The following is a 24,068-nucleotide window of genomic DNA, read 5'->3' on the forward strand; positions in this document are numbered from 1 at the left end:
CCACTGGAGTCCAATGGGAGTGCCCTCTGTGTTACCTAGTTGTGATTTGTTTGCAGGGCTGCCACCTTCTCTGCCGCAGCTGCCTAGGGTATTCTGGTATGGGTGTTGTTGTTGCCAGTCCACTGGGGCTGTCACTGCCATTTCTGCCTCTCTTCCATGGAAGGTTCTGTGGTCATGTGCCTGTGTCTACAAGCCTTGGTGGCCTTGGTCTTCACCCCGCACTTTCAGGTGGGGTTATGCACAGCGCCCTGCCTCATACCTTGGCACCACAGGGGTGAGCACCTTTGCCACTACAGTCTCTGCTTGATTCCAGGCTTTTGCCCCGCTCCCACGGGAGGAGCCCACTTGCGGGCCAGGGTGTGCTGTGTGCCCACACTCAGTTGTGGGACTCTGCCTGTTCTGGGCTTGCACCCCACCCCAGCAGGAGGAGCCAGCTTACACAATGGGAGGCAAGCTTCAGTTCCACTGGCCTGGGGAGTCTGCGCACCTGCGCCCTTGCTCAGCAGCGGGTATCTGCCCCTTCCAGGGCTCCCGCTCTTCGCACAGAGGTAAGATTGCAGGCAGGCCTGAAGCTGGGTCTGACCACTTTAATGGCCCATCCACCCCTGCTGGGCAAGACTGAGCTCACACCCTACCTCAGTTATGGCCCACTGGCTTCAACCTTTGCTGAAAGGATCCGCGCTTTTGTGTCCTGCCACCACACACCCTCGGGAAAGCCCTCAACAGTGTGGGCCGAAATGCTGTAGCTCAGACTCTAACATTCAATACTGTAGGCCTGAAAGCTTCCTACTTCTAAGCGACTCTACTCTGAGTGCCATGGAAGGACTTGTTTGGCTGGTGTCCTGCTTCCCTTTGCTGTTATTGCTCTTTCCACAACAAATATTCACTCAGATTTGGGGAGTGACTCAGACCCAGGGTTAGGGTGGTTGTTCCTCAAAGTGTTTCTCCTAGATTACACTCTCTTCCTGCTGCTCCAGTCTTCTCCTCTCCCCCTGTCCCCTGGAGCCTTAGGTGAGTGGTTGTGAGAGAGGTTTTCTGCATGGTCCCTTTAAAAAGAATCCTGGGTCTGAGAAATCTGTCTCTCACAAACAGTACCCTGACTTGTTTCACAGCTAAATACTGTCCATATGCCTCTTCTAGGCTCTGGGGCTACAGAATGGGGCTTTGTTCCTGGGGCCCAGGACCCTCACCTCTCCACTAAACTCACTTCCCGCCATGTGAGTCTCTCCAGGCTGCCGTTTGCTCCAAGGAGCTGGGCAGCCTTCTCTGCATTTCTGCTTTTCCTACCAGTGTCAGTGTGGCTTCTTCAGTTTTTCTTGGTTGAAGAGTCCTCTTAGTTAAGTCCAAAGTTGTTTTTTTCAGATGATGGTTCTTAAAATTAAGTGGTAATCCACTTTGGTTCTGGGAGGTGGAATTTGGTACGTCCGCCTACTCTATCGCCATCTTGCCACTCCCTTGCAAAATTATTATATGTTCTTTAATTATGACAAAACTGTAAGCTTATTTAAATGCCCTAAGAACTAAAATTGTTAAAAATTGCTTATCATTGGTGGTTTACCCAGTTTTTAGGGATATATATGTATTAGTTGATCTGTTAAACATTGATAAACGTAAGTTTGTACAACTTATTTAAAAAACAAGGTAATATTTCACTGTATTATATGTTAACTTTTAGTGTGAATTTTCCATTTCATTTTTAACATAAAAAATGTTATTAAATACAGCCCAATCCTAAAGCTCAATGTCTCCAACAGACTCCCTTTAGAAGAATGTGTGATGCTGCTGGAAGTGATGGACATCCAAGGTCAGTGGTTTCACTCACCCTGCTTTTGATGAAGGCGAAGCACAGTTTGCAGTCAGCACTTAGCTTTCCACCACATCTTGGCACTGAGAGTGTAAAAACCATACTTCTTCACTCTCATTCAAAGTCAGAGTACTGTCCTAATTATATTTCAACAAAATAAAGCATGTATTATTTGTAGCAATAAATACATTTATCACATACAATTCTGTTAAATGACACATTTTGGATTTGAGAATTTGACATGGAAGACATAGATTGATACGTAAGGCAGCCAACTGGAGTAATTTATACCAGTGAGCCTTTAAGATCATAGTCTTTGGTCATGCCTGAAAGCTCCTGTTTGAAGAGAAAGCACTCCTACATGGAGAATTTCTAGAATGCTTTTTGTCTTATTTATGTCAGAACCCTTCTCCCTGAAAGCAATCAGTTATTAATAGACCCTAGCAAAGGAACAGAATAAGTCAAAGGCAAAGATGTAAGGAAAAATGCTAAAGTCTCTCAAACTTGCTACTGTTATTTAGAAAGGGTGAGAGAGACAGTTTTGCTGTGGGAGTGATGAGGAAGGAGCCACAAACCACAGATGAGAGCTTTGAAAAGACTTCCAAGGGTGTGGCTGACATGGGAGTGGATTTGTGTTATTACTACATATTTCCGTGATGATTTTTAAAGCACCAGCACATTGGGGTGTTTTGCCTGCTTTTATTTCCATTTAGCACCTACATCTAAGATTAAATAGTTCAAAAAACTGCTCATTGAATTAAAAAAACAATAAATTTTAAAAGTGCTCTGATAGTTTTTGCTACAACTAGTGCAGGTTCGGGAAACTTTTTGGCTGAGAGAGCCATGAACGCCACATATTTTTAAATGTAATTCCATGATAGCTATATAACGACCCGTGTACATTATGCATTATCCAATAAAAACTTGGTGTTGTCCCAGAGGACAGCTGTGATTGGGTGATTGGCTCCAGCTACCCGCAAACATGAACATGAGCGATAGGAAATGAATGGATTGTAATACATGAGAGTGTTTTATATTTTTAGTGTTATTATTTTTTTTTATTAAAGATTTGTCTGTGAGCCAGGTGCAGCCATCAAAAGAGCCACATCTGGCTCGTGAGCCATAGGTTCATGACCCCTGAACTAGTGGAACAGATGATTTGATGTTGATGCTTTAAAGCAGTGGTCTCCAACCTTTTTTGGGCCACGGACCAGTTTAATGTCAGAAAATATTTTCACGGACCAGCTTTTAGTTTGGGATGGATAAATGCACAAAATAAAATTGTGACTGGAGTAAAAACTGTGGTATTTTTAAATATACTTGTTGAACTTACTAGACAAGTGTCAAGAGTGAGTCTCAGATGGATGTAACAGAGGGAATCTGGTCATTTTTTAGAAATAAACCATCGTTCAGACTTAAATATAAATAAAACGGAAATGATGTAAGTTATTTATTCTTTCTCTGTGGACAGGTATCAAATGGCCCATAGACCGGTACTGGTCTGCGACCTGGGGATTTGGGACAACTGCTTTAAAGGACAACATTCAAATCCATTTAATATTTTAAACCTATCTCTTTGTTTCAGTATTCATTTTTATTGTTTAAAGAGAATGTCTGTTTCTTCAGACAATTTGAAGAGAACCTAAGAAATAAGTAGAAATCTGCCCTTCTTTACACTAGTCATCCCAACATTGTATGTATTTATATTTACTGCAGTCTATCATGCTATCTGGGTATCTTTAGCATATTTGTCAGAAATATAAGTCAATGTTTATGCACATTTTGCTGTTTATTCTTACAACAGATAAGAATTGGAAATTTACCTTCATTCTATTAAAAGTATAAGTCATGGAGGTAGAATATAAATATTTTCCTTTTTATTTTTTATAATTATAATTTTTTTCTCATTAATCATTTGCAAATCTCATGAGATTCTGTGGTAGTTTTTTTTTCTTTTTTAAAGCTTTATGGAAACTGCTGAAACCCAGGTTTAAATTGATCTACAAAATACAGCGTTTTGTTACCTATGATTTTTGTCTGACAGAGTGTAAGAGTAAATGAGCTACTGACACCAGTGGAAACTTTCTGTGTGTAAATAGTTAACGTCACATTAGATGTGGCTATCTTTCTTCTGACATGGTCTCTCTGATGGCCAGGCATACGTATCAACCAGTACTTGCGAGGCTCAAAGCAGAGGTGAAAGTCCAGCAGAGACAGCACAAGCTAGCTGTGTTCCTGACCAAGCTTGTCCTCCAGTTGGTAAAATCTCAAAGCCTATGCCTTGGGATAATACGCAGGTATCATCAGCCAGGATGGGTGTGTGACCCAAGTCTATGCTGGCATGCTGTTGAGAAAAGAGGGGTAAAGTTGAATTTGCTATAGGGAAGTTATGTAGGAAGTTGGGAGGGTTTCTGATTGTTGCAGGAAAGAGTTGACCTTGGAGTTCATGTTAATTAATATCTAATGCTAATTTTATTCTATAGGTGAAGACATAAGTGGATCAGAATAACAGGGGGTCAAAATATTGCTATGCAGAATATGATTTTTTAAATCATCCACTGTTTGGGAGAATATTTAATATTTTTCTAAATTATATAAGCCTGTGTTTTTTGTGCTCTTTTACCTCAATAGGTGCTGCAATGAATGATCCAAAGCTTAAATGAGGAATGAGTTATCCAAAGCATAAATTCTTTCATTTTTAAGTGTAATATAAAAATTTTGAATATTTTTATAATATGATTATTTTGTCATCAAAATAAATCTAGGTCTATATTTACAAATTTGTTATCTTATTAAGAATATGAAGATTTAATTAAAAGACAACTAATCAAAAACCAGATAGATAAGAAAACATAATTTTAAAGCAAAATATATGTTATAATTTTGGTTGAAAGAATATTTATTAAAAACAAATTGTAATGTATATATATATACATTTTATCATTATTTGATGATTTTTTAAAAAATCAAGTTTTCTCAAGTTATAGCATAATTAAAGGGTAAAATGAGATATTTTAAAAACCAATAATTAAATCTAGAAAAAAGAATTTTGTTGCTTTTTTTATAATGTTTCCCAAAATATTATTTGGGGAAAAATGTTTTCTCTTCTTTAATCACTAATTATTTATTTATGATTCTAGAGGAGAGAGATTGTTATGCATTTTTGGTGGATTTACTATTTATAAAGCTTAAGTACAGATGAACAATTACATTTTTGAATAAAAATCAATATAGAAACTATATATATTACATATACTTAAAGTAAATATACAGTTTTATATATAATGTGTTATGATATAATAAATATATAAATATTAAATATTTATAACAATATATATGATATATGTATTTGAACTAGAAACTAATTTAATATTTTTTGAATTTTTATATATTTATAATATATTATTATATATATTTATTTGAACTATCATTTACTAGCTATAGAGACCTTGGAAATATTATTTATACTTTGAGGTTGTTTTTTATAAATCGGAAAAGAAATCATTGTACAGTATTGTCATTAGAATTACAAGTTATACATTTCTCACTTAATGTTACATTTTAAATGCCCTCTCCTTGAGTCTTATTATTCTTGCCTTTCTTTGGCACTTTAAGAGAGAAGTTATGACTCCAGTGACTCTAAGTTTCAAGGAATAAGATAAATGGTTGAGTAGGGTCTGACATAAGCCAGTACAGCAAGGCGAGGAGTTTGTGTGTGTGTGCCCTTCCTAAAGTGTAATCTTAATATTTCGTGTCAAAGATCACTCTACTTAGTTGCCATCTGGAATAACACAGGCATTAAGTGATGGAATTTAATATTTCAGAAGATGTTATAAAACTAGATTTTTATGTGAGTATAAAATATATACATTTTAAAATTTTGGCAATGAATTCGATTATTTTAAAAACAGCAAAGGCTTCACATAACATGCCATACACTGTATTGGGCCATTATTTAATTGTGTAGGACTTCTGTTGAAAGGCCTCACAAAGAGAAATTTAAAAAATTAGTTTTTATAATATTCTAAGATAAATGTTTACTTTAACATGTTTACTTCATGCTATCATGCTTATCATTCATTAGCTCTCCTTGTGACTTCATAATGAATATTGCCATTTTTTTATTTCTTTATTAATTTTTAAAATTAATTTTATCAGGTTGATATTGGTTAATAAGATTATATAGGTTTCAAGGGTACATTTCTACATATCTGTGATACATGATCTATACGTTTTATTGTGTGCCTACCACCTAAAGTCAAATCATCATCCATTGCCATATATTTGGCTTCCTTCACCTTTTGGAACTACCCCCCCCCCCCCCGCTCTTTCCCTTTGTTCCCTTTGGTAACCACCATGCTGTTGTCTGTGTCTGAGTTTCAGTTTTCTATTCCACATACAAGTGGAATTCTTTCTAAATATTGCTAATTATGCCCTGTAAAACTCTGCAAAGGATTCCAGCCGTGTTCTTTGCATGCAGCCCTCAGAAATGAATAAGGAGAGAGTGACATATGCGGAGCTACAATTGCGCCATCCAAAGAGGCAGAACAAAAGACGTCCAACTAATAAAGGTAGAGGTAAAACTTTTATTTATGAAAATAATAGCGATGAAGAAAATGAAATCATGATAACTGTATCCATACATCCTTGATTCTCTACAATTCAAAGGGTATATGTTAATGTAATATTCAATTTGTGATCACAGTAAATAGCGTTATTAATTTTAAATTCTAGACTAAATTATTATTTTGTTCTGATTCTGAGGCTTTGCTATTCCTAATGCTTACTATATATTTTGCTTTCTTATTTTGCACAGAATTCACATTGCAAATCATTGTGATAATCCTGGGAATTATATGCTTTTTTCTCCTGCTGTCAATTATAATCTTAGGATATATGTGTAAGTAAAGGACACATTTCTGACCACAACAATGAACCAGGTTGAAAAATTAGGTACTTTATGGTAACTACGGACCCTCTGCTGAACCTTTGTAAACTATACCCTTCTGTAGAAATGTCAGAAATGATGTAGGTGTTGATGATGATAATTTTATTATTTTGTTGTCACTTAGTTTTTATGCCACTCTAAAAAGTGTAACAGCTATAATTGCACAAAATTTTGCTGATATGTATGGTGAAGTTTACATGTATTTTCAAAATTATTTTTCATACAGAATGAGATTTTCCATATGACTAAAGAATTAGAAGAATCTTCATTTGAATATTACTTTTTCTTATCATAATGTGGTATTGCTTAAATCACAAAGAAAATAAATTCAATATATTTTCTATATCAGGTTTGATATGTTCCAAATCAATTAAAAAATTTGTACACAACATTTGCCATCAATATCTTTTTTCTAATGTTTATTATTTCTTTGGTTCACTCATCAACAAACAATGTTGAGTATCTTTCAAGGGTCTTCAAAGGTAGAGACATTTCAAAACGTCAGTTTCTAATAAACTCAATTTAAAAGGGTGGATTTTGAAAAAATGAAGCAGATTTTTAAAATTTAATTTTATTAATTGGTTTGAGAAAGAAAGAGAGAGAAATATCAATTTGTTGTTCCCTTATTTATGCATTCATTGGTTGATTCTTGTTTGTGCCCTGAATGGGAATCAAAAGCAAATACTTGGTGTATTAGGGGAACACTCTAACCAAATGAGCTACCCTACAAAATCCTGAAGCAGTTTTGAAAATAAAATATTAGTGCTGGGATAATAACATGAAGATATCAGGTGAATGGCCTATAACATGTTGAAGTAAAAAAAGCATCATAATTGATATGAAATAAAAAACTGGTGGGAGTTGGGAAGTTCAGGTAGAGAACACAAATCTAGGTAGAGAACAACATAAATAAAAGACATATTCTGTGTTAGGAACAAATAAAAGAAGTGGTTAGAAGTAGGTTTGGATGTTATACAATTCATGATAATCTTTTATATTGTGTTAGAAATTTTAGATTTGTCCTAAAAACAAAAATAACCATTGGAAGATTTTACTTGAGGGAGCAATATGACTTATGTCACATGAGTAGACAAGGATTTTGGAAAAGTCAGTCTGAGTAGATTGGAAAATGGTTAAGGGGATCAGGTAAGAGGATGTTTCAAGAATTAGAGACTGATGCATATCTGCATTTATAGCAGAAGCAGGACTGTGAGGGGAACTTGATAGTGACTGTTTCAACGTGAAGTAGCAGGTGAGGCCTTCTGAGAGGGTGTCAGCGAAGTGCCCTAGATAATTTAGGAAACATTTAAATACTTGAAATAGCTGTTGAATTGAGAAAATAGAGTGACTCAATAACTATGCTGTGTAGTATTGAAGGGAGAAATGGTGATGAAACCCATAATGCTAATCAGCCTTGATCTGCATCAGTAGAGTTTTGTGACTTGTCATCTGACTCTCTGAAGCTTGTGTGATGGAGAAGAGGTGGAGAGTGATGAAAAGTTTCAGAATTGGCTATTTTTAAATGTGAATTAAGACTATGTTGCAAGATTGTTGGAAGTTTTGCTAAAATTAATTTCCTATTATGTGGCCTTGGATAGACAAAAAGTAAAGGAGAAAGGGATTAATTAACCATGAGGAATAGTAGTATTGAGGAAGTGGAGGTATTGATGTGTCTTTTTAATTCAGGTTCAGTATATAAACATTGGAATGGATTGCTGAGTTGGGGCAATAGTGGTATGTACTGTAACTGAAGGCATTCAGAGACAGTGTAATTCATGTGCTTAGGTTTTTACAGTACACATTGCATTTGCCTGACTGATGGTGGGTAGTAGCAGAACTGGAAATGAAGATACTCAGTTGTGAAACAAAACCTCAGTGGACTTTATAAAAAATGTTCACACACTTATAAAGCCATTTACTTTCCATTTTTATGTTTTTTATTCATGAATTTTGGGAAGATACTGCTATTTTCCTGAGAATTTTAATCTTTGTTTTGCATATTAGTAGTAACCTTCTGAGCTGTTTCCCCATGTATATTCAATGAATTCATTATAACCTTACACTAGACATAGAGCTAAATCCCTAAACTTAAATTTGCATTTAACTGAAGAAAAATGTTATATGACCTCACTCATTTGAGGAATCCAATGAACAATGTGAACTAAGGAACAGAATTGAAATAGAGGAGGGATCACAGGGACCAGAGGAAAAGAGGACAGAAGGGAAGGGATTGATAGAATGGGATAAACCTGAAGGGAAGGGGAGAGATGTTGAGGGAAATACGGGGATGGGGGATGCATTTGGAGCAACACTAGAATCTATGTAAACACAATAAATTAAAATCAATAACAAATTTGCATTTAACTGTATATGCAAATATAAATGCTAAATAAAATAGTAAATTTTATACGTTTTGAAATCTTTATTTGAAGAGTAGATGGCATAAAAACTAATTTTCTATATCCAGTTTATGTTTTTATTACATAAATGTTAGCTACATACTTTAATAAGTAATATGCAGAAAGTTATAGTTTTATTTCAAAGTCCATTTTATCTGAGACTTCAAAACTTTTTAACATTATATTATTTTCCAATTGTACTTCTGCTTAGTCAATATCATTCATTTTGTCATTTAAGAGTAAATAATCACAATAAAGTGATCTACTAAAGCCATTCATAACTTTTATTTTATAATATGGATTACAGTTTTTCAGATCTCTTCTGAGCAAAAAATACGAGATATGAAAGACACATCCAAAAATGCTTCCTCAGCAGAAGTTGAAGGTCACTCAAATCCCTCAGTTTCACCACCTTGTCCAGGTATGTACTGAATACTTAAACTGACAACTCACAGATTCTTTTTTCATGGAATTGTCCCCTTCTGTCCCACTGTAATATGTAATTTTAAAACTTGACATGAACTTTGTCAGACCTTTATTTTTGCTCACTTTTTCACATTCATTTTTTATTATAGCTAATTGACAGCTTGACATTCACAAAGTAAAAGCCCTTTTTATATTAATGTATTAATTTGATTATTTAAGTATTTTATGTTTCTGGATGAATTTTACCCACTATAGATCCTTCGGAATTAATGCCATTCCCATATATTCACTTTGATGACTTGTTTTCTTTGAGGAGAACTGCACAATATAGCTGCAGTTCATTTGTACCTGAGAAGGCAAGAATCCTCAGCACAGTCCTCACAATGGTGTTGGCTCTGTCAGAGACTGTCCAGCTCAATAGTGTTTTTATCTACAGAATTTGGCAGAAGAGCTATTTCTAATACCCAGACTTAGAAGGTACGGGGAAATCACTTATTCTCAGGTCATACAGTCTGAAGTGAGACATGCAATACATAAAAAGTAGGGTCTCTAAATGGTATAGATGATGGTGGTTTTTGTTTTCAAGGTAAAGATTCTAACCCATGTCAAGGAAAATGGTCATGTTGTGGAATAGACTGTTACTATTTTTCCAGAGAAGAGAAAACTTGGAACGGGAGTGTGAAGTCATGCAAAGACCTTGGCTCTAGTCTCATTAAGATTGACAGCAAAGAGAAGCAGGTATGTTTGCCTTATTAAAACTGAGTAAGTGCTTCCTGAGAAGTTCATATGTCTTGAGTTAGAATCATTGGTGAATTAGACTTTTCTCCAATACTACTTTGTAAATGTGTTTTGGAGCACTTGTACATACAGTGTGTCTGTAAAGTCATGGTGCACTTTGACCGGTCACAGGAAGGCAACAAAAATAATAGAAATGTATAATCCGCACCAAATAAAATAAAAACTCTTCCAATTTCATACCTATTCAATGCAGTTTGATGTGGGCTCACACACAGATTTTTTTTAGGGCTCCTTAGGTAGCTATCCTGTATAGCCTCTACAGACTCATCACTGACTGATGGCTTACCAGAACAGGGTTTCTCCACCAAACTGCAGGTTTCCTTCAACTGCTTATCCCACCGAGTAATGTTATTCCTATGTGGTGGCGCTTCATTATAAATGTGCCGATATTTACTTTGAACTTTGGTCACAGATTTGAATTTAGTGAGTCACAGAACACACTGAACTTTCCTTGTACCGTCCACATCTCGACTGGCATGGCCGTGGGCTGCTCTGCTGTATACACGATGTTACATCATCATCTGCAAATACGCACATGCTGCCACATCATCCTACAGAAACTGGGAGAGTTTTCCTTTTATTTGGTGCAGATTTCACATTTCTATTGTCTTTTGTTGTGTTCCTGTGACCGGTCAAAAGGGCACCATGACTTTACAGACACACTGTACTACTGAAGATTTACCTCTAGAGGAGGGACACAGTGTAACAGAGACCTGAAAGAACCATTGTTTGTTTGTTTTTTAAGATTTTTAAATATTCATTTTTAGAGAAGGGGGAGAGAGAGATAGAAAGAAAGAGAAAGAAGAGGAGACGGAAGAAACAGTGAACATCAACTTCCATATGTGCCTTGACCAGGCAAGCACATAGTTTTGAACCAGTGACCTCAGTCTTCCAGGTCAATGCTTTATTCAGTTTGCCACCACAGACCAGGCCAGAACAATTCTTTTAAACCAAGAGAAATAGCTTTGCTGTTAGTGCCATGGAATAATATTCAGACTCTATTCTGTTTCATCTTCACATTTTAATATACATCAACTGTTCAGTATTTAGCCCATTGGTATTTATCCATGGCACAGATAGAACACTATCTTAAATGTTCTGAGTGGTCTAAAAGACTACCTTTCATTGTGCTAGGCTTTCTTCTTCCACCATCAATACTTGGAAGGGATCATACTTGTTAGGGAAGATGAGTTATAGGCCTTGATAGATATAGAATAAAAACTAAAGAGAAAAAATATAGCTGCAATTATTCCTCAAGAATTTATTTATGTTTTACTCATAATATGGAATAATAAAAGAAGCTTCTGTTCTCTAGAAAGCAAAATCTAGATCACATTTGTCATCTATTAAAATATTTGGGAATGTAAAGCCAATCTGTCAGATTCTGTGTATTTCTTTCAAGTAATTCAATTTAAGTACTAATTCTGTTTATAATATTTAGATTTAACAATGTCATTTTTATTCATGTTTTATGAAGTATGAGTTAAAAGCCCTATATTTCTCATTTATAAAATTCTTATATTATTAATTTGTCTTTACAAGAAATAAATGCACTAAATAATAAAATATGACATCCAAGGAATAAGAAAATCCAGATATAATTTATAAATATCTTGACAATTCAACATATTTCCTCATGTATAAGATGCACCTTGATTTTGGGGCCTGAAATTTGAAAGAAAAATGTATTACATAAAATTATTGAACTCAAGTTTTATTCATCATAAAATTCATACAACTTCTCACCACTGTCAAAACTCCTATCCATTATTAGCTTGTCCTCATCAGTGTCTGATGAGGAATCACTGTCTTCATATATTGTCTCGTCCTCAGTTCCATCTATGGCATTTGAAATGCCACACTTCTTAAATGACTTGTCAATGATCTCAATCTTGATATTATCCCAGTATCTTTTCACCCAAGTACAAGCTTCTTCTATAGTTGGTTTCTTCACTCTTCCTGCTGGTGTCAAATTGTCCCCAGAAGACTTCATCCATTGGTTTCATTCATCTCTCATGGCAGCTTTGAAGGGTTTGCTGACATCAAGTGGTTGGAGCTAGGATGTCAAGCCTCCAGGTATGACAACAAGTTTTGCTTCTTGCTCTGCAGCAATCTTCTTTATGTTTTTTTTTGTTATGTGTGCCCTGAACTGATTAAGTACCAATAGGGCAGGTTTGCGTAAGAGCCCACTGAGTCTTCTTCTCCAAACTTTCTCAAACCAGATCATCATCACATTCTGATCCATCCAAGCCTTGTCATGAACATGGACAATCACTTCTCTAGGAATGTCTTCTTTTAGCATTGTTTTGTATTTGAAAATCAGCATAAGAGGCAGTTTAGTTCCTTTGGCACAACAAGCTAGAACAACTGTATAGTGACTCTTTTCATGTCCACTTGTCTTCATAGTTACAGTTTTCACTCCCTTCTTATAAATAGTTCTGTTACTTGAGACATCAAATTGAAGGGGGGCTTTGTCTGTATTTGCAGTCTGTCCCAATTCAACCTGATATGTCTTTTTTACATTGAATGATAAAACAATGAAATTCAAGGACATTCTGCTCATAGCTCTCAGGCATCTTTTGGGCAAGTCTAGTGCATGTACACATGCTTAGTCCATTCTGTTTCATGAACCTGAGCACCAATTGTGTTGTCCTTTGAAATCAATAACTTCTTTTTCATCAGCAATTCTTTTGCCTCATGCTGAATCATCTTTGTGGACACAGGGATTCAAATTGCTCTTAGCTCTTCAATCCATATCTTCAGTTCTCTCTTTAAATCAGGCCATTTTGCTGACTTGCCTCTCACAGCCTCTCACAGCCTTCTTCTGCCATGACATTTTCAGTAGGGTTTCTTCTACCCATAGCCAGTCTCAGATTGAATTCTCATTTGGAGGAGAACCAAACTTATGTTCAGCAGCACGATTTCCATTGACTTTTGCAAATTGGATGACTTTTAATTTGAATTCAGCACTGTAAAAAAATCTTTTCTGATCCATTTCTGGGCAGAATGTGGCAAAACGTAACCTACTGTAATATACCGGTAACAAGTGCAAAACAATGAGCACAAAGACATATGTGAAAAAGCGGAAAATTCAAGTAGAAAAAATCTACGACCACTATAAGATGTACCTAGTTTTTAGGACACAAATTTTTCCAAAAAAGTGCATCTTATACATGGGGAAATATGGTTAACTTCATTTGTTATCAATCAATTCTTAAATTATATAAGTTTTATTCTACTGTCAGGAAACTATATTATACATATTTTCTTATAATTTTCAATTTTGTTCTCTTCAGTTTTATTCCTGCCATTCACATCTCTGAACTATAGAGTTTTAATGAAATTGCTTATATCAGTCACCCTTGTATTTTCATGAGGTACTCTAGCTCTTTTGCACTTTCTGAAAATATTGGCAGTTAGAGCAAAAGCTAAGCTTCATACTCTATTATCTCATGTGATAATAGCCTTGCTGTCAGTTTCTAAAACTGAAATACAGACATACTCTACAAATCCTGTGAGAGACTTTCTTGTAGAACACATTATTTCACACTAATGCTTTAGGATTTTCAGTCTTTCACTGATTTATAAAGTCTAAGAGTGCAGTTTAAGCAGTGAATTAAATCCATTGATATTTGAAATCAGAGATTGAATTTTACATTTGGTATACCACTAGCATCTAGCAAAAAGAAATGTGAATATAAGAATTAATGAATATTTAATTTTATTCTTCAGAGACCTATAAATGACAAAGTATGTTTTTGACATGTTTCTATAATACCTGATCTTTTTCCTAGGGATTAAAAGATAAACTATGAAAATTTTCCTCTTATACAATTTGGTTATACTGAAAAATATTGGGGCATGGTGGCAAAAAAGAGAGACAGAAAAATTGCATTGTTATTGTATTTAAGAAAGTAAATTAATTTATCGTTTCACATTTGCATCCATTAGAAATTAGTTGAACTGAGCAAAATATACCTATTGGAATAATGATTGGTATATTACAAATTTATGATTATAAAATAATAACGTGTAATTACAAATAATGAACAATATTTTATGTTAAAGATGTTCCAGACACATTGCATACATTTTCTGTTTACACAGTCTTCAAATCAAATATGTTTCCCATGATAGAGATAGGGAAAATGCTCAAGAAAGTTTATCTTAAGGTTATATAGCAAATAAATGACAAAACCAATTTTAAAACTTTAAGCTATAATTTCTTTATGTTTAATGTTGTATAATATGCCACTTGATTATATAGACTTTAGACCATTCTCTAAAGTGTGGAAATTTGGATTCTTTACATGATTTTTACTGTTGTTGTTATGAACAGTCCTTCATTAAAGATTCTTATACAGACCCCTGTGGAGGAGTTTCCCGTGTGCCCTCTCTTCTTTTTGTCACAAATCACCTAAGTGTTTAATCACTGGGTAGATGGGTTTATAAAAATTAAACTTTTTGTAATAATTCCAACTTATTTTTAATATGATTTTTGCAACAATTAAAAAAAGATTTATTTGACTTCTACCATCCTATAAATGTGGTCTTTCTTAATTGTTGCTTATTGAATGGTTGTAAAATATATTTTTGTAGCCTTTATTTGCATTTTCCTGATCTCTTATGAGCTTGGCACCTATCTGAATTTATCGACCAAATGTTTTATTTCATGAGAAATATCTGTTCTTTATTTTTGCACATTCTTTTTTATTGGGTAATAATTGTTCTTAGTAATTTAAAAAATATTTTAGTTATTTTAAAAAATAAATTACTGCAGCTATTTCCAGACTTAAAGCTTCTTTTCTTTTTCCATGCACTTTATAGTGTATTCTGAGAAACAAAAATTTTAAGTTTACTGCACTGGTATTTACTTATCTATCTCATTATATGTGGAGGTGTTTATTTATTTACTTATTTATTTTTAAGTCTATCATGTCTCTTTCTTGATATCTTTCAGCCAGTCACAAAAACCTGGGTGATTCATTCATTGAGGACTTTCCACTTTCATTTCTTTTCTAAGCAATAACAATGCTATATTTAGCTTAGGGATGTTTGAAGATACATTTGTTCAGTATTTTTTAAGATATCTCTATATGTATAATATAATCATTGATAATATGAATAATACTAATAGTTAAAATTTTCCCACAGAACTTTATTCAATCAAAGATAAACTACAATTTTTGGGTTGGATTGAATAGAAAAGGAGCTGCACATAAATGGCTGTGGCTGGATAACTCCCCGATATCTCAGAAACTGTAAGTTTTCATTTCATAGTCTCCCCCTCCATTTTCTCTCAGTAACTTATTCATAGATTATAAACCAAGAGCAGGAAAAGATTCTTGGGGATTAGGGACTATCTCTAATTTTATTTGATCTCACTTCTCAGCTGAGCAAATAAATGCAAACTCAAAGCCCCAAAGAACATTGTTTTTTCCCATGTTCTTTAATGAGGGGCCCAGACACAGTAAAATAGCATTTTCCTTTTGTATCTTTCCCTTGTATACTCTGTGATACTTGCTGTGGTGACAGGTGTGGTTGCAGGAAAGAGTAAATATCTAACAATGACAGAAAAGTTCAAAACCCAGCCTGCAACTGAAGTTTGTAGCTGTTTACTTGGTGTCTTTTAAGAACAAAACAAAGATCCATTTTCAAATAATCACTTAGCAATCTTAAATCTCTAATCTGGTCATCATTTTGTCATTTTTGCCATTATTTTTCACATATTTTCACAGTGTCTTGTTGTCTTGTCTCATTAGTAAGTCAGAATAGATCTGTTGGTTAATGTCAGGAAGGTGGTTTAAAAAATGAAGAAAAAATACTGTTATAATTAAACCTTAGTAACATGGGGGACAATATAAGAGCATTAGTTAATTCATATGGTGTTATTTGAATGCCCAGAAATGTCACACACTATTCTAGGCACTCGAGCTATAGTAATGAATAAACATGCAAGCATATCTTGCTAATTACAGCGTGGTAGTGGAAGGGAAGGATGAATGATGACATCCCAAATATACCAAGTAAATTATATAACATTTTAGAAGATGAGAAATGGTATATAATCCCGTACTTCTTATATATGTTACAAAGTTCCTTTTTGTGCATGAAACTAAGAGGAAGATATGTCACTGAAATAGGGGAAGCCATCTTGACATAGTGATGTTGGTACAAAGATCTGAACGAGCAAGCTGTGTGGGCTTCCTGGTGGTATAGCATCCAAGCAGTATGAAGGGCTGTTGTGAAGACCCTGGTGGCAGTGTAGTTAGTATGCTTGAGGAACAAGCAAGGAGGCCTGTGTGCTGGAGCAGAGTGAGCATGGAGGAGAGGAGCAGCTCAGAGAGGTGAGCAGGGTGAGCGCATATAAGGCATCAGAAACCATGGTAAGAACATTGACATTTTTTGGAAGTGTGATGAGAAGCTATTGGAGGATTTTGAGCAGAAGACTGAAAAAAGAAGGCTTTCTGTTTTAAAGTGTTACTCTGGATAATCTGAGACTAGCTTATGTGTTCTTGTGGAGGGTATAAGTTCGTATGCAGGCAGTCTAGTTAAAATTTCCTGGGGTCATCCAGGTGAGATATGGTGGTAGCTTCAAGATGGCGGTCAGGGCTTGTGCTGGTGAAATGTTTCTAAATGTACTTCAGAGTTGTGTGAAAGACAGAGATCTCAAGGATGGTTTCAAAGTTCTAGTTTAGGAATTCTAAAAAAGGATGTTGCCATGACCTCTGATGGGGATTTCTGCAATTCAGTTTAGATATGTTTCATAAATCTGCTAACCAGTTAGATCTTTTTGTGGATGTCACATGAGCATTTTGCTTGCTATGTGATTATGAAGTTCAAGTAAGAAGTCTGGGCCAGGGATACAAATTTAGCATCTATCACATAGTGTTAATACTGTGATGTTGGAACATTAAAGTTTGAATCATCAAGAAATCAAAGGCCTGGCCCTGGCCGGTAGGCTCAGTTGTAGAGCGTCGGCCTGGTGTGCAGGAGTGCCAGGTTCAATTCCCGGCCAGGGAACACAAGAGAAGCGCCGATCTGCTTCTCCACCCTTCCCCCTCTCCTTCTTCTCTGTCTCTCTCTTCCCCTCCAGCAGCCAAGGCTCCATTGGAGCAAAGTTGGCCAGGGTGCTGAGGATGGCTCTGTGGCCTCTGCCTCAGGTGCTAGAATGGCTCTGGTAGCAACAGAGCAACGCCCCAGATGGGCAGAGCATCGTCCCCTGGTGGGCATGCCGGGTGGATCCCGGTCGGGCACATGCGGAGTCTGTCTGACTGCCTCCCTGTTTCCAACTTTGGAAAAATACAAACACACACACACACACAAAAAGAAATCAAAGGCCTGACATCTTGGACACCCATATGTTTAAGATAATGTGATAGGAGACATCAGAATATGCTACTGAGAAAAGAAATTATAGAGATAGAAAAAACCCTGTGAAAGAGCAGCTGAGGATAATGGGATATACCTTAAAGAGAAGTATTATTGAAATAATATGCACAATTTAAAAGATGGAAGACTTCTCACTGATAATATTTTTTTTTGAAATTATGAATTACTATCAGAATCATAAACATGTAGGGGAAATGAAAAAGGAGTTACATTTCCTTCTTTATATCACAGTATTGCCCCATCATTTAAAATCCATGTTTTCTATTCTTGTTGCTCAATTTCACAATTTTAGCGAGAGAGAGATGGAGAGAGGACTGGGAAGGACAGAGAGACAGAAAAGAAGAGAGATAAGAAGCAAAAACTCATAGTTGCAGCACTTTACTTGTTCATTGATTGCTTTCTCATATGTGTCCTGACTGGGGGCACCAGCTGAGCCAGTGACCCCTTGCTCAAGCCAGCAACCATGGGCTCAAGCCAGCAAACATGGGTCATGTCAATGAGCCCCAGCTCAAGCCGGCGACCTTGGGGTTTTGAGCCTGGGTCTGCAGCATCTCAGGTCGGCACTCTATCCACTGTGCCATTGCCTGGTCAGTCAATTTCAAAATGTTTTGATGATTTGTTTGGTGTGGAAGATATTGACCTCAGTGGGAAAGAAGTGCACTGTCATTTTAAATGCAAATATATCTGTCTATACTCAAAGTAAGGCTAGCGTAAGAGAGACATGCTTTACACACATTAATCTGAGGCATAGAAAATCTGAAATTTTTTTATCTAGTTACAGTGTGTCATATAATAGATTTATTATATTTAGTCAATTCCCAGATGTTTCAGAAGTCTCACAAGAAAAAAATTAGTGTGTACACAATTCATCCATGTATATATCCCATGTTATATCCACTCATTCTCTACCTCCAACTGTCCACAGCTATATTTCCATCAGTTTTACTATAATTGTTACTTTCTTTGATTTTATAACTTTATAGATCTTATAACTATATCTTACGTTTTTAAAAATAATTACATACATATATTTTGTAATAATCAGATTTTGTCTAAGGAATGCCTTTCTAAAATAAATATATTTTCTGATGCAGGACTTTTCAACAGACTATGACAGATGCAAACTGTGGACACATCAAGCCAGAAGCTATTGTTACTGCTGCTTGTTCAAGAGAGTTTAATTTCATTTGTGAAAAACAATTTTCCTGTCTTGGTAATTAGCAAGACTATAATAAAAATCTTAATATTTATATTCTTTAATACCTATTGAGAAAGAACCCCTGGGTATCCACTCAAATTAGCCAACTGTGCCTGATTTGTCAAGAATTATGATCTCTCAAACACCCTGGGCAGAAAGGAAATAAAAAGTTTTGTATAATCAAGTTAAATAAATCATAAAATGAGCTTAGTTTTTGGAGACTTTCAGAACTAATAAATAAGAAGACATGAAACAAATTTGTTTTGACTGAATGAATTATATTACATTTATTTTATAATAGTTGAGTTAAATTTATTTGATCAGGTAATTAATGTATTTCACTGTTTAAAATATGAGACACAAAATGATTAACAAATAACTTTCTCCATCTTATCACATAATCACCTAGTTCCCTATTAAAGGCAAACATGTACCTAGTTTCATAGCTATTACCAGAGATATTCTAAGAAAGTATAGCTATATACATGCTATTTGACTGTTTTTTTTTTAATGATTTCAATGTCCTTTTTGATGCTTGCTGTCTCTTTATTTAGGTGCTCATATGGCCATACATTGTTGCTCTAAGATCCTTGAGCATCCTAAAAGTCATTGTTTTAAACTCTGCACCTTGTAATTTGGTTTCTTCCATCTCATTCAGTTCTTTTTCTGGGAATTATCTCGTTGATTGATTTGGATTGCATTTCTATGTCTGCCCATTTTGTCTGTATTAGGTAGTGCTGTCTGACTTTGAAATTTTTGTGTGGTCTTTATCAAGAAGATGGGCTCAGTGGTACTGTCTACCAGGCCACTTGTTTTTCTTCTTTTAGGAATGCTTCTTGAAGGTACTATTTTCCCTCTTGTTTTATGTTAGTATTAGATGCAATTGATCATTTCGTGGGTACATTTATCCCTTCAGGCTGGCTGAGTCTAAAGGCCAACTTTGATTATGTGTATTACACACTGTGCACTGTTTGTCTTGTTGGACGTATTTATTCTCCACAGTGTTTGGTGCCTGCTGGACTCCACCTTTGAGTATGTTGCTTGTGTAGGTAGTTGAATCTAGGGTTGGTGTTGTCTGTCATCCACTACCAGTAGTGTTGACTCTAGTTCTTCCTGGGTTGGTTTCAGCTGTTGTTGGTAACCTTCTGTGGGCTACAAGTCTGCAGCTACTGCACTTTTTGGTGTTTGTATCTGATTTTCTGTGTCTGGGTACTGTGGGAGGAACCAACCTTTGTATAAGGATCAGCTTCCTCCTGCTTAGGGATGATAACAGATTCTTAAAAGCCCCATGCTCTGTGAAGTTTGTCTCTACTTTTTAGCTCCTCCTTCTCTTCTTGCAGCTGCCTGATATTCCCAGAGATTCTCCTGTAGTAGGACTGTAGTGTGGGCTCAGACTGGCCTCACTCAAACAACGCCTCTAAAGGTTGCATGCTTAGTTGTTTAATGCAGCTCAGGTTGTAAATAAAACATTTGTGGCCCCATATTTCAAGAGTCTCTTGGTCAGGAGCTTAGTACTGAGAAGTACTAAGCTGGATACTCAAATTTTATTTCTCACCAATAAGGTGAGCAGTAGGATCAGAATGAGTGTGGCTGACAATCCATTATGCAGAAGTTTTTTTAGCTGTTGATACCCCGGTCTCAGGGAGGAAACTGAGAAAGTCCTCTCTCGTGGGGCTGATTGTGCCCCTCCAGAAGGTGGCTAAGCTCCTTGACCAGATCCATCAATAGACTCATAGGGACCCACACTTTAAATGTCCAAACTTCAAGCCTCTCTTCCTTCCCCTTGAGGACTCTAGCCTATGAGGACAGAATATCCAGTACCCAGGATGGTTGAGTATGAAGCTCTTCCTTTTCCAATGCACATGAACCACTGTGCTGGTGCTGATCAGAGAGAGTGGAACTCACCTTAATTGAGTCTGGTGTGAGGAAATTTTCCTTAGGATACCTCTCTAGTAAGGGTTGTTACGTCCTGTACCAATGCTTTCCACAGCTGGCCTCTATATGTACCAGCCCTGGGCCTCCTAAGCAGGAACCCAGTGCAGACCAGTGGGAAAAACTGCCTATGATGGGCCTTCAGCAACATTCTTGGAGCCACAGTCAATTCAGAGTTTGTGGCTGCTTCTGCTGTGCCCAGGTGTACATGGAAATACCAAGCTGCAGTTCTTTTATGACTTTTACCCACTTTGGCCCTGAGGGAAATTCCGATCAAATGGCCAAGTTTCCCTGAGTCTCACCACTTGCAGCCTGTCTGCTGGCTACTTGTTGGGCTCATTCACTGAAAAAAACATCTGGTAGAGTCTAGAGTCTGCTGCAATTCTGGGATTAAGAAGGGTGGTGGGTGTGGATCTGCCCCTTGGCCTCAGGTGTCAGTCTGTCTAGACTTTATTCTCAGACCCTAGTAGGGTGTGGCCCCAGGAGTCCAGTTGTTGTGGCCTCTGAGACCCAGAGGTGTACTCTGTTGCCTCTCTGGACAGTTTCAGCTGAGTTTCTTGTGAGGTGGAAGCACCAGTCATAGACTCAGGAGAGCATGGTGGGAAGATCCAGTCTCAACACCAGAAAACTGAGTCACTGATGCCACCCCCTGTTTCCTGGCCTCTCAGAACAACCCCTCGCTATCCCCGGGGTAGGAGAAACTCCTGAGGGCAGAGCAGCTGCTGTTCCCTAGGCTGATGCCACACAAAGGCGATGCTCCGCCCAAGAAAGGTGGTCACTACAGTACTGGAGAATGATTCAGCATAGGGGTTCTTGTGGCCATCCCCACATGTCTCTCCCTAGGCCTCCCACTTTATACTCTCCTCCTGCAACTCCAGTCATCTCAGCTCTCTCTCGCCAGAGCCCTGGGTTAGTGTCTTAGAACGAGGTTTTATGTGCAGTCCCTTTAAACAGAGTCCACATCAGAGAGGTGTGTCTCTTTCTCCTAGACAGAAATCCTGTTCTTTTCACAGGTAAATGCTGTTAGGACACCTCTTCTTGGCTCTGGGGCTCTAGGGTGGGCCTATGGGTCAGGAGCTGAGGACCCACACCTCTCACGGCAATCCATCCCGCTGTGAGAGTCCCTCCGGGCTTTCTACCAATCTCGGTGTGGCTTCTTCAGTGATCCTTGGTTATAGATCCCTCTCAGTTTAGTCCAAAGTTGGTTTTTCAAGATGACTGTTCTTAAAATAAATTGTAATACAACTGTTAGGATGTGGCAGTTGGAACATCCACCTACTTCATCGCCATCTTTCTTCTCTGATCAACTGATTTTCGATAAGGGTATTAACGGTAAAGGATGGAATGCTTTTCTCAGGGGAATGTAATCAAGTTGTGTGCCCCTTAGAGCAGCTTACATCCAGTAGTCCTCTCTCCTTCCTCCTCCAGCCTCTGGTTGGTGAAGTAGTCCCCAATCTTAAGAGTTCTTATCCCATACAAAACATATATATACATACACATATTTGGTCTCTAAGTAACATGACAACTGTTACCAAATTTATTGTGGTAATCATTTCACAACATTAGGCCATTATTCTGTGTACCTTAAACTTGTAAAGTTTTGTATGTCAATTATATCACAATGAAACTGGGGGCTAAAAAGGAGAACAATTGAAACGATCAAAGCAAAAATATCTCAGAAAGTAATGAGTGTTGGCAATAATGTGGAGAAATTGGAACCAGTGCTTAATGCTGGTGAAGAGTGGGGTGTTACAGCTGCTGTGAAAAACAGTATGTTTGTTTCTCAAAAAAGAGCTACCATATGATTCAACAATTCCTTTTTTTCATATGTATCCAAAGGAATTGAAGTCTTGAACTGATGTTTATACATCATGTTCATAGCAGCATTGTTCACATTAGGCAAAAAGTGGAATCAATCCAGGTCTCCATTTGTAAATGAATGGGTAAGCAAAAAGTAGTATGTACATACAATGAAATATTATGCAGCCTTATATAGAATGGAAATTCAGACATATGCTACAATGTGGATGAAACTTTAGGACATTATGTTATGTGAAATAAGCTAATCAAAGACTAATGTTATTTTTTTATTCACTTCCATGAAGTGTCTACAGTAGTCAAATTCAGTGAGAGAGAAAGTAGAATGGTGGTTTCTGAGGACTCTGGCAAAGGAGGAAGTTTGGAGTTATTGCAGTTTCAGTTTGCAAGATAATATTGGAGATTAATAATTAAAATTCACAAGAATGTGAATATATGTAACACTAATGAACTTTTTATAAACTATAGAAATGATCCCTGAAAGTATAGTTTTTGAACTTTTTACTTAAAAGTATTAAAGATGCTAAATTATCTGTTATGCCTGTTTTATAATGATTAAAAATTAAACAAAACTGATAAAATCAAAGTAATAGGTCCATTGATTTTACTAATGGTAATTTCCTAGTTTTTATATTATCGTACATTTTATATGTAAGTTTCATGCAAATGTTCAAAGTTATATATGGTACTACCTTTGTGAAATCTGGGTGTAAGATACATGGGATTTCTCTGTACTATATTTACAAAATTTTGTGAGTCTATGATATTTCAAAACAAACAAACAGAAAAAGCACAAAAAATACTAAAAAAGTGAAGAAGATATTTAAATTATATGTAACAAAAACAATAAAAGGACTGTATTTAGATTTTAAGAAACTTATTTAATGTAATAATATAAAAGACAACTTGAATGTTAAAAAAAAAAACCAGACCAATTGTAAGAATAAGCAATTTCACCTATTGAGAGAGATGTTTATTGTAGCAGTATTGGTAGAGAAAAATGAGAAATACTTGAGATGTCTCAGAGCAGAGAAACAAATGAATGAACTCTTACGGATTTCATACAAAGGAATTCTGAACTGAGCTTAAAATGAGGTTCTAAATTCACTTGCATCAATACGGATAGAAGTTGGGAGACATAATGCTGAATAAAATAACAGCACAGATCGTGCATAGAGATAATGATTATTTAGATATTCTTCTACTTTGAATATCGCTCATTCATAATTATGTCATATAAATCTATACATAGTAGTACACATGTAGTCATGGAATATATAAGAGTTGTTAATATGTATTCAAATATAAAATCATGAACAAAGATACACATAAATTTCAAGATACAAGTTGTAC

At 36.2% G+C, this 24,068-nt stretch overlaps 1 protein-coding gene across 1 annotated transcript; it reads left to right on the forward strand.

The window, feature by feature from the left end:
- Positions 1 to 1,769: 1,769 nt before the first annotated feature.
- LOC136388354 (natural killer cells antigen CD94-like) lies at positions 1,770 to 19,191 on the forward strand. The gene is made up of 8 exons (XM_066360254.1): positions 1,770 to 1,895; positions 3,961 to 4,101; positions 6,285 to 6,381; positions 6,621 to 6,704; positions 9,459 to 9,572; positions 10,164 to 10,315; positions 15,530 to 15,636; positions 18,862 to 19,191. The coding sequence occupies exons 1-8, from the start codon at positions 1,770 to 1,772 to the stop codon at positions 18,986 to 18,988; spliced, it is 948 nt and encodes a 315-aa protein (XP_066216351.1). The 3' UTR covers positions 18,989 to 19,191.
- The last annotated feature ends 4,877 nt before the right edge of the window (positions 19,192 to 24,068 follow it).

The sequence above is a fragment of the Saccopteryx leptura genome, chromosome 1 (assembly GCF_036850995.1).
Source record: "Saccopteryx leptura isolate mSacLep1 chromosome 1, mSacLep1_pri_phased_curated, whole genome shotgun sequence".
Classification (NCBI taxonomy): Eukaryota; Metazoa; Chordata; class Mammalia; order Chiroptera; family Emballonuridae; genus Saccopteryx; species Saccopteryx leptura.

Bases quoted from the DNA above. Each gene is read 5' to 3' on its own strand.
- LOC136388354 (XM_066360254.1), top strand. From the start codon at position 1,770: ATGTGTGATGCTGCTGGAAGTGATGGACATCCAAGGTCAGTGGTTTCA. The intron at 9,573-10,163 runs GTATGTACTGAA...TTTGTTTTCAAG, and splicing joins AGTTTCACCACCTTGTCCAG to GTAAAGATTCTAACCCATGT. The intron at 15,637-18,861 runs GTAAGTTTTCAT...TTTCTGATGCAG, and splicing joins TCCCCGATATCTCAGAAACT to GACTTTTCAACAGACTATGA.